Genomic DNA, 14,853 nt, shown 5'->3' with positions numbered 1-14,853 from the left:
GTTGAAATAAAAGTGCGTCACAATTAAACTAAAAATGCGTCATGACTGAACTGAAGGTGCGTCAAGATTGAACTAAAGGTGTGTCATAACTGAGTTAAAGGTACATCATGAATGAGTTAAAGTTGCGTCATGGTTGAAATAAAAGTGCGTCACAATTAAACTAAAGATGCGTCATGACTGAACTGAAGGTGCGTCAAGATTGAACTAAAGGTGTGTCATAACTGAGTTAAAGGTACATCATGAATGAGTTAAAGTTGCGTCATGGTTGAAATAAAAGTGCGTCACAATTAAACTAAAGATGCGTCATGACTGAACTGAAGGTGCGTCAAGATTGAACTAAAGGTGCGTCATGACTGAACTGAAGGTGCGTCGCGACTGAACTAAAGATGTATTATGATTGAACTGAAGATGCGTCACGAATGATCTGAAGGTGCGTCAAGATTGGACTAAAGGTGTGTCATGACTGAACTGAAGGCGCGTCAAGATTGAAGTAAGAGTGTATCATGATTGATGTAAAAAGGTCCAGACTCCTTCAAGCAGTGCAAGTTATCAAAATACTCAAATTTACTTCAGAGATTGTAGAACATACAAAGAATATTTATTAATAATTTTTGTTGGGTAATATAAGTCTACCCTATATTTTCAGCTGACAAGAATGATTAACCGCAATGAAAAATTGCTCTGTAAGAAACGTTTTAAAAGTTGCGTCGAAGGAAAGTGGGTTGAGAGGGGCATGCGTCACACAAAAGATACAGCCTTCGATAAATTAATAATCGAATAATTAGTTTGAAACTTGCAATTAATAAGTTAACCTCAACGGATAGGAATTGGGTCGCCGTTGATCCAATTACATATAATTTCGTTAAAACTTCACGGGAATATTAACGCTTCAGCTACTACGTACCACTCGAGACAACTCTGTAAACCTGGTGACTGCAATTGCTAGGATGAAGTGGTATTTCCGTGGAAAAAACTCGTTAAGAGTGTTGGGAATCTAAGATTTCTTACGTGAGATGGATGATTACGGTAACAAATCAATATTTCAAAAAATGTAGGTTGCTTATTGTAATTGTAGGAGCACTCTAAAAGACAAAATTGTAACTGGTTCGTATTGTTGTAATTTCATGACATAAAAGTATCACTGAATGGCACTTATGATACATCAAATTAAAGCTTGAAGTTCAATAGAAATGACTGTTGAAGTGCTCCCTAAAAATCTTCAACACAAAATGAACGGTTATGAAGTATGTCAAGCAATGACCAATTTCAAAATATATACCCTGAGTCTGGTCTAGTTCATACAGTTGTGATTTCATGACATAAAAGTATTACAAAATGCTACTTGTAATATATCGATTTAAAGCTTGAACCTTAACAAAATTGACTATGTAAGTGCCCCGATAGTATTCTAAATGAAAGACTGTATATCAACCGAGTGACCCAATGGTCAATTTGAAAGTATAAAAACTTCAATACCGTGACAAACTCGTAACAAACTATCACTTGCAAGGTATCAATTTAAAGTTGAACTCTTGATAAAACCGCACAAAGGTTCCATCGATATTTCCGATAAAAAATGTCTGCTCCTTAATTGAAACAACCATCCGTCCATTATCGTATATCCAATTTTCAATCGTTCGCATCACAAAATGGTAATGGGCTAATCGATTCCTCTGCAAATCACGATAACGATGCAAAGCCAAACTTTTGAAATGAATCTCCATCCTTTCACCGTTTTACAGTCGGGTATCTGTTTTCCAATCAGAAGAGAAATGAAAAAAATACAAAAAAATGCGGCATCGGGCCGAACGAACGAATAAATAAATGAAACTTCGAAATTCCGTTGCGTTTCGACGGGAAATTACGCGTACACCACGCAGATGGACGTCGTTCACCCACACATCTAGCGTGCGTCGCGCGAAACGGACGAACGAGCAAGAAATTAATTACTTTTTTTTTTCCCCCGGCGACCACGGTACACGGTCTCTCGTTGGTATCCGCGTCATTTTACAGTCGCCGATCAAAAACCACCGAAACCATCGGCGTGTGTCCATCGATTCTTTGCTCCTCGATCGAAATTACACGCGGCAGAATGCAGCTGTATCCGCTTGAAAATTGACCGCTCTCATCTTTCCCGCGATTAAGTTCACCCCGAGCTATTTTGCCTGTCGAGCATCGATAAACTTTATCCCTTTGACGTGGTTTTCGGTTCACGATACCATTTTACCGTTTCAACCAGTTCATTACACTCTTCGATTTCCGTTATTTGTTCCAAGAAATTTCGCAAATCTACTTTGCTGAGCTTCGTTATTCCGTACAACGCAATTTTAACGCTCAACTTTGCAACTTACTTATTTCATTTCACAAAATTATTTACTCCTGCGATGGTTCTCTTCGGAATAAAGAGCAAGTGTATATCAACCCCTTAACCTACAATTTTAAGGGCACTTGCGCAAGTAAGCTAAGCACAACGTGCTGTTACAACGCCCGGATAACTGAAGAAGATTAAAATGTTAGGTACATTATGCATTTAAATTGCAATGAAAATATGAGCCTGGTGTATCACCTACAATAAACTGCATTGTGCGGCATGATTGCTTCAAGAGTGCGTCACGAGTACGTCAAGGGTGCGTCAAGCGTTCAAGAGTGCATCATGGGTGCGTCATGGGTGCGTCGGGAGTCCAAGAGTGCGTCACGGGTGCGTCATGGGTTCAAGAGTACGTCACGAGTGCGTCAGAGGTGCGTCATGGGTTCAAGAGCGCATCACAGGAGCGTCAGGGGTGCGTCAAGTGTCCAAGAGTGCGTCACGGGTGCGTCAAGGATTCAAGGGTGCGTCAAGGGCTCAAGAGTACGTCAAGGGTGCGTCAGGGTGCGTCAAGGCTCCAAGAGTGCGTCACGGGCGCCTCATGGGTGCGTCAAGGGTCCAGGGGTGCGTCACGGGTGCGTCAAGGGTTCAAGAGTGCATCAGGGATGCGTCAAGGGTCCAAGAGTGCGTCAGGGGTGCGTTAATGATTCAAGGGTGCGTCATGGATGCGTCGAGGGTTCAAGAGTGCATCATGCGTGCGTCAGGGGTGCGTCGAGGCTCCAAAGGTACGTCAAGGGTGCGTCAACGGTCCAAAGATACGTCAAGGGTGCGTCAAGGGCCCAAGTGTGCGTCATGGCTGCGTCAATGATTCAAGAGTGCGTCGTGGGTGCGTCAAGGATCCAAGAGTGCATCATTGGTGCGTCAGGAGTGCGTCAACAATGCGTCAACAGTGCATCGATCACAAGTGCGTTATGTGTGCGTCATGAGTGCGTCATCAGTGCGTCCTCTAAAATATCCAGAAACCAGGAAGACCCATCCGTCAAGCATTAAGAAAAGAAATAGGATCGAAAGAATGTGTGCCACGATCAGAAGTATCGATATCGAAATAGAAAAATTTGTCTAGGGTACAATTTCAATAAGGGTATATCTCGTAAAATTTCCAATAATGTCACCTCTCTCTGGGGCAGATATCGCGAAAATTTATTTTGAGAGCATGCAGCTGCGTCAGCCGGCGTTAGACCGGAAGATTCCTGCACGTTAGCCTGCATTTCGCACGGAGCCCAGAAGGGGTGAAACCGATATCCCAGCAATTTTCTCGATTGCATCCTCTACTCTTCTGTGACTGACACCCGGCATTTCTGCCTCCACTGCAATTTGTGTATTAATCCGGCATTATACATTGTATTACACAAGCCCGTAGCAACGTTGTTCCATCCTTTTTCGGCGGCAAGAATGAAAAGGCCTTCAACCAGCTTTCGAGGGTGTAATTAAAGGGACGGTGAATCTAGATAGCGCTTTAGACTCGCGGCAGCATCATGCTTGTTCACCCGTTCAAGGTACTTGTACTACCTCTCGAGAGGGAGTGTTTTACACCCTTGGGACACACGATCTATCAGCGTTCTTCCTGTCAAGCGTAATCACGACCCTTAACCCTACCATTCTTTAAAGATAACGGTTGCGTCATACGCGAGACAATGCCATTTTGTATCTGAATTATACAGCGAGGAAAGGGGGTCGGTAATTGGGGGTGATAAGGGCGCTGAAGGGATTATCGTCTTAGCTCCTTCTATTGAAATTCTATGGTCTTGATTACCTGCATATGTAATTACACTTTTAGAATTTTTTAGGTATCGGGACTTTGGGATATTAGGACTTTGTCGTGGAACTTGGTGCTAGAACTTTGGAAATGTTGTGACTTTGAGTGAAATATTGTGACTTTGGAGTTTCAGAAGTTTGAGACTTTAGAACTCTGAGATATTGGAACCTTGAAACATTGTGACTTTAGGGTTTTGGAAGTTTGTAACTTCCTTTAACATCTTCACACTTTGAAATTGAGATTGTAAGACGTCACTTTTAGACCTCTAAGATGTTGCATTTCTAAAACTTCGCAACTACTGAATTAATAGAAGAAGCCTCCCCACGAGTTTTATTTATAGAAACTTAAAGGCAAAAATTTCATCTCACGAGAATGTCCCAATTGAAAAGAAAGTAGCACAACACCCAGAATATATCGTGCGTAGTTAAATAATAGGTGACGCGAACGAACAACACCGCGTTCTAATTTGCCGGTCGGTACTCGACAATGTAATTAACCGATCGTCGAAATTTAGTGGGACGAGTGGTCGTAATGTTAGCCGAACAACGGGAGGCACGGTCCGATGCGCATCTGATTTACAGGGACGCTTAACGCGCGATTAACGACCGCACGAAACAGCAAGAGGTTACGTTAACAGCGATGGGAAAACAATCGAGTACGATTCGTGAACTGCTCGAGCGAGTTGAATCGTGATCGGTGGAGCGACAGAAAACCGCGAAAACCCGTTTGCTCGAAAGCATCGAATTCACCGCCGATGTCTGATCGAGCTAAAACGGAGGGTTGTTTTCGCCGACTCGAGGGGTGAAACGCGGTTCACGCGGCTTGAGGAGCACGAACCTTTCATCCATTGATTTTAGGCTAATCTTCGCACCGTTTAACACTTTTGGCTTTGTAACGGTGTCAAGCCATGAGGTGGTGCGTGGAGAAGCTGAACGGGGAATTGAGGAACGGGGATTTGAGGAGCGGGGAATTGAGGAGCGGGGAATTGAGAAGCGGGGATTTAAGGAGCGAGGAATTGAGGAGCGGGGAATTGAGGAGCGGGGAATTGAGGATTGGGGATTTGAGGAGTGAGGAATTGAGGAGCGGGAATTTGAGGAGCGGGAAATTGAGGAGCGCGGATTTGAGGAGCGGGGATTTGAGGAGCGGGGAATTGAGGAGCGGGGATTTGAGGAGTGAGGAATTGAGGAGCGGGGATTTGAGAAGTGGGGATTTGCGAAGCGGGGAATTGAGGAGTGGGGATTTGAGGAGCAGGAATTTAAGAAGTACAAACTCGTAAACTACCAAACTTGAAAAGTAAAAATTAACAAACTAAATTCGTAAAACTAGAAAACTACAAAGCACTAAATTCTCAAACCACAAATACTAAAATTTGGGAATACACAAATAGGCCGATTAATACTTGTGTCCATACCGAAAGAAAGCGCAGGGTTTTCTTCCGTTGTCGATGTAAAAATCCGGTCGTTTCATGGTCGAACTACCCTTGGAAAAGTTCCTAAGCCGGCAAATCGAGAGTACTCTCGAGCAATTCCGGCTTATCCAATTAACGATTGTTCCAGTGAAACGCAGCTTTTCTACTTGAACCTCGTCGCCGCCATTCGCGCGGAATGACTTTTAAACTGACTACCAACGAGCTTCCACGAAATTGATATCGAATGGTGGGTACAGTCGGTTTTAACGCGATTATACAATTTCCTCGTATATTTTCTTCTTAAATTCCCATCGGGAACAGCTGCGAGCATTTTGCAAGCTTTTACGTGGCCATTTTTATTAAATTTCCATTCGTAACGGGTTTACTACGACACTGAAGCAGGTAGTGAAAATTGTATTAGGCATTTTTATTTCTGATAAATCTTATAAATATTTTGTTATATTTACAGTGTGTTACCTAAGTAAAAAGCAAGTGATATTTTATTTCGTCGAGAACAGCAAAATGTTCAAAAATTGCTTCACTAAAGAATACTTTCGAAAGAGCATACATTCGAAGGTTTTTCAGTTTCGAGGTTCATTCAGATTCACCCCGAACTTTCTTCCGTTTTATCAGGATCACTCTATCGGAAAAGTTGCGCAATTCTCTGGATTTATCATTCGAATCCCTACTTCCTGTAGACTTTCAAATTTATTACCGTAATCGTTCGCTTTAAATGGCCCCTAAGGTGTTTCGACCTCTTTCCTATCGAATATTGACTCGGTTCCAGCATGTCGAGTTCAAAATAATTCTAGTGAGGTAAGTGGGCCAATTTTTAATACTTCCGAGACACTTTTACTTCAACCGCGACGCACTTATACTTCAACCGTGACGCACTTCCACTTCAACCATGATGCACTTTTAGTTTAATTGTGATGTGCCAAAGGTTCAGTGAAGAGGCACCATTGCTTCAATCGTGACGCACCTTTACGTAAATGGCGACGCACCTTCAGTTCAGTCATGACACATCTTTAGTTCAGTCATGACGCACCTTTAGTTCAATCTTAACGCGCCTTTACTTCAACCGTGACGCACTTATACTTCAACCGTGACGCACCTTCCTCGAATTTAAATCTTACTCGAAAATAAAACTTGTAAAACGGTTAATTGCTCTGGTAGTTCAGTGTTAATAAAATATAGGAAAACGTGGACAGTCAACCCACGAGTTGGCGCGTGACCCAAAGTAAAAGAAGCCTATCACCGCGAACACTTCCAGCGTTACATACAGGCAAATAATAATAACGACGATAACTGCCGAACGCAAGTAGCACTCTCGCTCTCGAGACGTTTGCCGACTCTCGTTGTTTTGGCCTAATCGGTGTGCGCTCGCGCGAGAGCCAATTGTTCTACCGGCGAAAATACGCGCGAGTCCAGGCGTCCATTTTTCTATTCTGACCAGTTGGAGCCGTGGCTCTTCCAAACACCTGGGTCAGCCTCTTCTAGCGCCAACTCGTGGGTCGACACCGGTAGATACCTCGCTTTAACTTGTACTTCGTTCGATATCGAGCTTGTTCGTCGTTCGCCTCTTGCCTTAGGATATCCCATACGTGACGCACTCGTGCGTCAACCGTGAGGAATCTTACTCGAATTTTGAACTCGCTTCGATTTGGAGTTTGTGTAATTATGATTTGCGTGGTCAGTCGTTGAATATGGAACGTAACATTTCAACTTTCTTTCTCTGGTTTAATACTGTAACTGTGATCGGTCCTGACTGACGTACCCGATACATTCCTAGATCACCAGAAGTCCAAATACATCCCCAAATCCTAAAATCTCTATCTCCCCACACCTCTAAATCCCCACTCCCCTAAATCCCCACTCCCCAAAATCCTCTAACTTGCAAAATTCCATAAAAATCACCCGATACCAAAGCTCTTCATCCACATTCCCCACATTTTCCGTGCCAACCAGTGGCCTCATAGAGAACGCGATTAAATCGTCGAGGGTTCGACGAGGAAATATTTTTTTCCCGGGACCAGTTTGCAAACACGTAGTTTGGTGCTGACCAAGATTACCCCCTGATCCGCCATAGGGTGGCTCTCGAAGGATTGTTGGCACGAGAGACGAGTCGAAAGTGAATCAATAGAGGTTGATTGGCCTGGCTTCGAGCGGGGTTGCTCGATTACATGGTCCAGTCCTGCTAACTACAGGCCACAATGACACCCGTGATTTTCGACTCCGACGAAAACGACGGGGCACATGTGAGCCCACCCTACGGTTAGATAACGCAGCCGATAACACAACGGCCTAGAGCGTCGTTAAGGGAAACGCTAATTCGTTTTGCGAGAGGAATTCGGTTCAGGTGTATGGAGACTTCATTCGATTAGAGTTCGTTTGGTATCATTGAATTTGTGGGGATTCAATCTTGGACGATTTCTTCCGTCGTACGGATTCGCTGCGCGTTTATATTCTATTCCCTTGGTTTTTAGTTTATTTCTAGGAAAATAAGTAACGCCTTTCGGGTGGAATGTCTTAATCCTTCCATAAAGGGACACTTTCTAGTAGAAGATTTAAAAAAATTTTTAGTGAAGTTGCAGTGCAAAATCAATTTTGTAGCTCCATTAGGTTTAGAAGTAGATGTCTAAATAACCAAAGTTCGTAAACCGCGTTAAAATACTTAGCACGCGTGTTCGTTAATATTTCGACGGTGAACGATCGAACAGGTTCGAAAACGTTGACCGACGAACGCAGCTGATAGTTTAATTATTTTGGTTCGCGTGAATTTAATGGGTTCGCTCTTGTCTATCCATTTTGCTCGACATAGAACAAAGCGGCGAGAAGTGATTTCATTATCGTGCGGACTTTAACGGGTTACCACAAAACGAGCGGTCATCTATTACCGCGGACACACGTAGCGATGAGCACCGTTTAAGGTCGAGTTTCAACGAACGCACACCGTACACACAATGAATGTATACAATTAGTCCCATAAGTACGATGATCGCGTTTAAATTACATTTAACTATAGCCTGTGTGGTTTACAAATTATATTGGTGAAAATTGAATTTTGGAATTTGGGGACTTTTGTAGCTGTAAGCTTCGGGTCTCGAAAATTTATATATATTTAACATACAAGTTTAAAGAAACATAGATTTGGAAATTTAAAAATGTATCAATGTATCAATGTATGAGTGTATCAATGTATTAATGTAATAATGTATCAATGTTTTAGTGTATCAATGTATCAATGTATGAGTGTATCAATGTATTAATGTAATAATGTATCAATGTTTTAGTGTATTAATGTATCAATATATCAATGTATCAATGTTTTAGTGTATCAATGTATCAATATATCAATGTATCAATGTTTTAGTGTATCAATGTATCAATGTGTCAGTTTATCAATTTATCAATTTATCAATTTATCAATTTATCAATTTATCAATTTATCAATTTATCAATTTGTCAGTTTATCAATTGATCAATGTGTCAGTTTATCAATTTATCAATCTACCAATTTAACAATCCATCAATCTATCAATCCACCAATCAATCAATCCATCAATCTACCAATCTATCAATCTATCAAGCAATCAATCCATCAATATACCAAGCCACCAATCAATCAATCCATCAATCTATCCAGCTACCAATTCATCAATCTATCAATCCATGAGTCTATCAATCTATCAATCTATCAATCTATCAATCTATCAATCTATCAATCCATCAATTCATCAATCTATCAATCCATCAATCTACCAATCCACCAATCTATCAATCTATCAATCTATCAATCCATCAATCCGCCAATCCATCAATCTACCAATTTATCAATCCACCAATCTATCAATCTACCAATCTATCAATCCACCAATCCATCAATCTATCAATCTACCAATCAAAAAACCTCTAAATCTACAAATTTACTCAGAAATCCAAAAGCCCATAAACCTAGAAATCCAAGAATCAACAAAGCCAACATTTTCAAGTGCAAATCACATCCACTTAAAAAATGTAGCACGGCAGAATTTCCCAGGAGGATCCAAAAGGAGGGCACTGCAGAGGAGCAACATAAAACCGTGAAAAATTGTTGCAGAGACAAGCAGCTCCGTGCCGGAAATCTTTCATTGCCGACAATTCAGACAATTCGTCCGTGGCAGGTCGGATTTGCGACCGCTAATTCCTGGTGTTAACGTACACATCGGTGACGTAATTGAATTTTCATATTATCATGCGTCGCGTTACGTTCGCCTTCCGATCTAGATGACCCGAAAGTTTCTATCACGCGTTATTTTACCAAGCGCTAAAGCCGACACGAAACTTCGTGACCCACATTCCACCATAATTTCACGCGTAAGCTTAAAAACTCGAGCAAAAATTTCGAAACTTTATTCGACGACAATATCGCCAATTACCGAGTCGTTGCTCGACAAATTTTACAACATACGAGCTCGTTATGGCAGTTACGGAGAATTTAATGTGCGCCGGAATATGTTTACGAACTGCTCGGGAAAGTATTTATTCTGTACTCGTTGTTGTACATTATACTGGTCAGCGTTACTGATATTACCGATAGTCACATGATCATGTACAATATGTTAAACTCTCGACACTGAATTCTGCCAATTAACTTCCTTGTCATATGGTACATTACTTGTATTAAAAACTACGGTGAATAAAAAGTGTAACTTTTAACTAAAATTTATTTAACTTATGCATACAAATAGCTGCTGCTTACCGACTGCACTCATCCGAATAAGTTAACCAAAGGTTACTCACCCAAACTCACCACGTTGGAGTAAAGATAAGACAAGAACCACCGACACCAAAGGAAAAGCTTGATCTTAGCTCGTTTAAAAGCGATCGCGTTCAACATTGCATCGAAGATTGTTCCGCCTTAAAGATCGACCGATCCACGCATAGAGGAACCACGGACTGAAATGGCCCACATATTAAACAGCGACATATCGCCACCCAGTCACCCGGTGCATAATGTGACCCAGTGGGAGAGAGTACAAGAGAAAAAGAGGAAGAGTTACTGGAACGTGTAACAGGGATGGAAGACGAAAGAACGAGCCCGTATAATACGATTCCCCTACTTGCGAACGAATGAATGACGCCATTCGTTAAATTGCGACCAAGATCCGGATGTGTCGAATCCAAAGTGTTTTATTCGCGTTCGGTAAGAAATATTGATAACTCGATTTTTACCGACAAAATCTTCCTTACTTCGAACGACGAAGACGTGGAGTTCAGCGCGAAAGAGGAATTGTCAAAAGACATAATTAAATTAAGAAATTCACTGTGCATTCTATATATGTTATCACGAAAATGTATTATAATACGTGATATATGTCGATAAGTATATTTCTAAATGTCTAGATCCATAGATTTCTATATTTTTGTTACTAGATCTCTAGGTTTCTAGTAGCGCATACACTTTCATGATACATCAAGTATCCCTAAATTTCAGATACGACGAACATCCCTATGTTCCAAGTATCCCTAGATCGCAAAAATCTTTGGATGGAGAAATCCCTAGATGGAAACATCCTCAGTTCGAAAAACCCCTAAATAGAAAAATTCCTAGATAGAAAAATCGCTAAATAGAAAAATTCCTAGATAGAAAAATCGCTAAATAGAAAAATTGCTAGATGTGAAAATCCCTAGATGGAAAAATCCCTGGCTGGGAAAATCGCTAAATGGAAAAATCCGTACATCGACAAATCCACAGATCGAAAATATCCCTATATCGACAAATCCCTAGATGGGAAACCCCCATCGAAAAAAATCCCTAGATTCAAAATTTTCTAGCTCGGAAAATCCCTAGATTGGAAAATCCATAGATCCAAAAAATCCTTAGATGGAAAATATCCCTAAATCTAAAAATCCCTAGATTGAAAATCCCCAGCTTGAAAAATCCCTAGATCGGCAAATTCCTAGATTGGAAAATTAATAGATCGAAAAACCTTCTTAGATCTAAAAATCCCTGAATTGAAAAATCCCTAGATTGAAATTACCTAGCTTGAAAAATCCCTAGATCGGAAAATTTCTAGATGGAAAAATTCCTAGATGGAAAAATCCCTGGCTGGGAAAATCGCTAAATGGAAAAATCCGTACATCGACAAATCCACAGATCGAAAATATCCCTAGATCGACAAATCCCTAGATGGGAAACCCCCATCGGAAAAAATCCCTAGATTCAAAAATTTCTAGCTCGGAAAATCCCTAGATTGGAAAATCCATAGATCCAAAAAATCCTTAGATGGAAAATATCCCTAAATCTAAAAATCCCTAGATTGAAAATCCCTAGCTTGAAAAATCCCTAGATCGGCAAATTCCTAGATTGGAAAATTAATAGATCGAAAAACCTTCTTAGATCTAAAAATCCCTGAATTGAAAAATCCCTAGATTGAAATTACCTAGCTTGAAAAATCCCTAGATCGGAAAATTCCTAGATGGGAAAATCCCTAGATTGGAAAATCTCTAGATTGAAAAATCCCTAGATTGGAAAATTGATAGATCGAAAAAGTCCCTAGCTTGAAAATATCGCTAGATTTGAAGATCCCTATATTCCTAGAACCTTAGCGCTCCACATCTTTAAGTTCCAAATATATCTATATGCCTATATTATACTTATATTTCTATAGAAAGCAAAATACAAAAAGATACAACTGACCTTATGTGATTAAAAGTTGTATAGTTATTAATAAATAAGTAAAACGCAATGTTTACAGAAAAACAAGAAATGACTCATAAACAATGTGGCAAGAAACTGCAACCTGATCAATTCTAGGACACCGTCTTCATTCAAGCTTGAACGAGACGAACGTGCATTGCCAACAGATTTCACGGAAATACGAATAAAATGTGGCGTACGTCTGCATGGTCAGGAAGAACGCTAATTACTGAATATGCAATAACCGTAAGAAAGAATCGCGCAAACGAGAAGTTTAACGCTATCGAAAGGATTATACGAAACGCAAGAATGTAGCGAGACCGGAGAACAAACATCGCGTGACTTGTCATTGTATATTCACGTGTTTACATTCCCCTACGTGAACACGCACGTTATAGAGAATATTATCCTTCTAATATCCCGTGGAGCCTCGTAAAGGACTCTCGGAATCCTTCAGGATTACAAATTTCTCGAGGACACAGAAATCTGCTCGATCCTTTTTATCCTTGGAAAATACGCGAGGGGGATCTTTGTTTACGTCTTGTTTTCACTGTAGACTCAACGGAAAAGATTGATAGGATATTATGGAGGATATTAGCTAGTAAAAGCTTGATCGAAGGTCGAGATAAAAATTATGGATCGCAAACAATAATTTGAATTATAGATTCAACGCTAGCGGGGATATTGGTACGCAATTACGAGGAAAATGTAAATTTGCAACGCGATATCGCAGCTAGGAATTTTATGCCATATCGAACAGGTAATACTAGCCTTGCGGTCTCACCGCGATGCGGAGAAAAATCGTAGACCAAAGATTGATTAGTCCTTGTTCAATTTTCACCAGCGTAATCCCAATTATTTCGAACCACCCTTCCTGATCGAGAAATACTTAACAACTATCGAATATCGAAAGAAAAATTTTTTTATAAAGTGAACGTGTGAAAAATAAATATTCGTGTGCAAAAAATTGAATTATATTCACAAAATAAATGAGTTTAATAAAGAGTATTCAATAGTTGATATTTGAATTTCGCGGTTCACGCTGACAAAAATACCGGGCATCATAAGCACATATTTCCGGTTCGAGAACGTGACTGATACGCTGTTGCGCGAATCAATCGTAGTGCGATTAAAACATTAGTGAACACAATATCAAAGTACTCACCTAATCACGGCTCTGTCGAACAGGACTGCAGAATGATTACCGTGGACGATCGCTGCAAACGATGATTGATTCACGATCGCGAAACAAGACACTGCGATACACACACTGTTCATCGACCCCGAATCTGCTTCCTTACTTTCTCGTCTGAAACGAAACCATTCAGATTCTATTAACGGAGAAAAAGTCTGGTTAATACCAATTGCTTCATTAATGGACCAACGAGAGCATTCAGATCTTGTTGTTAAAAATTTGTTACATTGTTAATTAAATTGTCAAGATTGATTGTTAAATAATTGTGTAATTAAGTTGTCAAATAGTTACATAATTAAATAGACTGATGGTTGCATAATGAAAAAGTTAAATATGTTACTTAATTAAATAGTTACATAATTAAACAGTTGAATAATTACATAATTAAATAGCTAAATAATTACATAATTAAATAGTTAAATAGCTATATAATTAAATTAATAAATAGTTGCATAATTAAATAGCAATCATGTTACTTAATAAAATAATTAAACAAAATAATAATAATATTACATAATTAAACAGTTCAATAGTTAAACAATAATAATAATACATAATTAAATAATTAAATAGCAACTATGTTACTCAATAAAATAATTAAAAAACAATAATAATATTACACAATTAAATACTTAAATATTACATAATTAAACAGATAAATAATTACATAATAAAACAGTTAAATATAAAATAATTTTTACTACTAATTACCGCACCAATTAACCCGTACCAATTAACAGATTTTCGCAGAATCCGAAGCATAAGTAGGACTATCGTACCGGACTCGGTACAGGTTAGTTTTGTCTAGGTACTTGGCTCTTTGACCCCACTTTGCATCACGTGCTAGGCTGAATAGGATCAGGTATCATTTATCCACTCAAACCAGTTGCGATGCTGTAATTCAAGCCTTTTCGAGGGCTACCATTGTTAACGAGCAGAGATATCGATGTTGCTTTAAAGTTAGTATAAATAGTAAGCGGGGACTAGTGAAAACACCCTACAGGGTGGAAACACCTTTCAGACTAAAAACCTGATTGTTCAACTCGCTCACTTATTGCGCACTTCACGGTCAATTGTATAGGTTCAACCTAACCTCTTAATGCGTTACGCCATTTTGAATTACTCGTTGCTATCTTTGACAAGTTTTTCTTGAGAAAATGTAAAATGCAGGTATATTATTTTATACTAATTTGTATCAGTACATTATTTACATTAAGGCTGTAATTAATGTTGTAATTAATATTATAATTATATACATTTTGTTATTACAATAAAATAGTGGAATGTATGATACTGATACTGATACTGTATGATACTGACAATAGGACAGCACAGTAGTACTAATATAATGAAATAATAAAATAGTAATGTAAATGTGTAGTACAGTGAACTGTCAAATATTTGAATAGTGATATAGTAATTTTTTTAATAACAATAAAATAGTGAT

The 14,853-nt window shown here is 39.5% G+C and overlaps 1 protein-coding gene across 19 annotated transcripts in view; it reads right to left on the bottom strand.

Moving 5' to 3' along the window:
* Liprin-gamma (liprin protein kazrin) overlaps positions 1–14,853 on the bottom strand; it is a 142,087-nt gene that overhangs the window by 123,703 nt on the left and 3,531 nt on the right. For 16 of the 19 annotated variants that reach the window (XM_076534502.1, XM_076534488.1, XM_076534494.1 and 13 more), the window contains exon 2: positions 13,377–13,520. In XM_076534502.1, the coding sequence (XP_076390617.1) occupies positions 13,377–13,489 (113 nt within the window). In that variant the 5' untranslated portion in view covers positions 13,490–13,520. Of the gene's footprint in view, positions 1–10,311; positions 10,449–13,376; positions 13,521–14,136; positions 14,452–14,853 lie in introns of those variants that run through there. The other 3 variants (XM_076534504.1, XM_076534509.1, XM_076534505.1) reach the window with 3 other exon arrangements.

Source organism: Megachile rotundata, chromosome 8, assembly GCF_050947335.1.
Source record: "Megachile rotundata isolate GNS110a chromosome 8, iyMegRotu1, whole genome shotgun sequence".
In the NCBI taxonomy this organism is placed as follows: domain Eukaryota; kingdom Metazoa; phylum Arthropoda; class Insecta; order Hymenoptera; family Megachilidae; genus Megachile; species Megachile rotundata.
The sequence above is the reverse complement of the archived record's forward strand: the minus strand, read 5'-3'. Positions and strand labels throughout refer to the sequence as shown.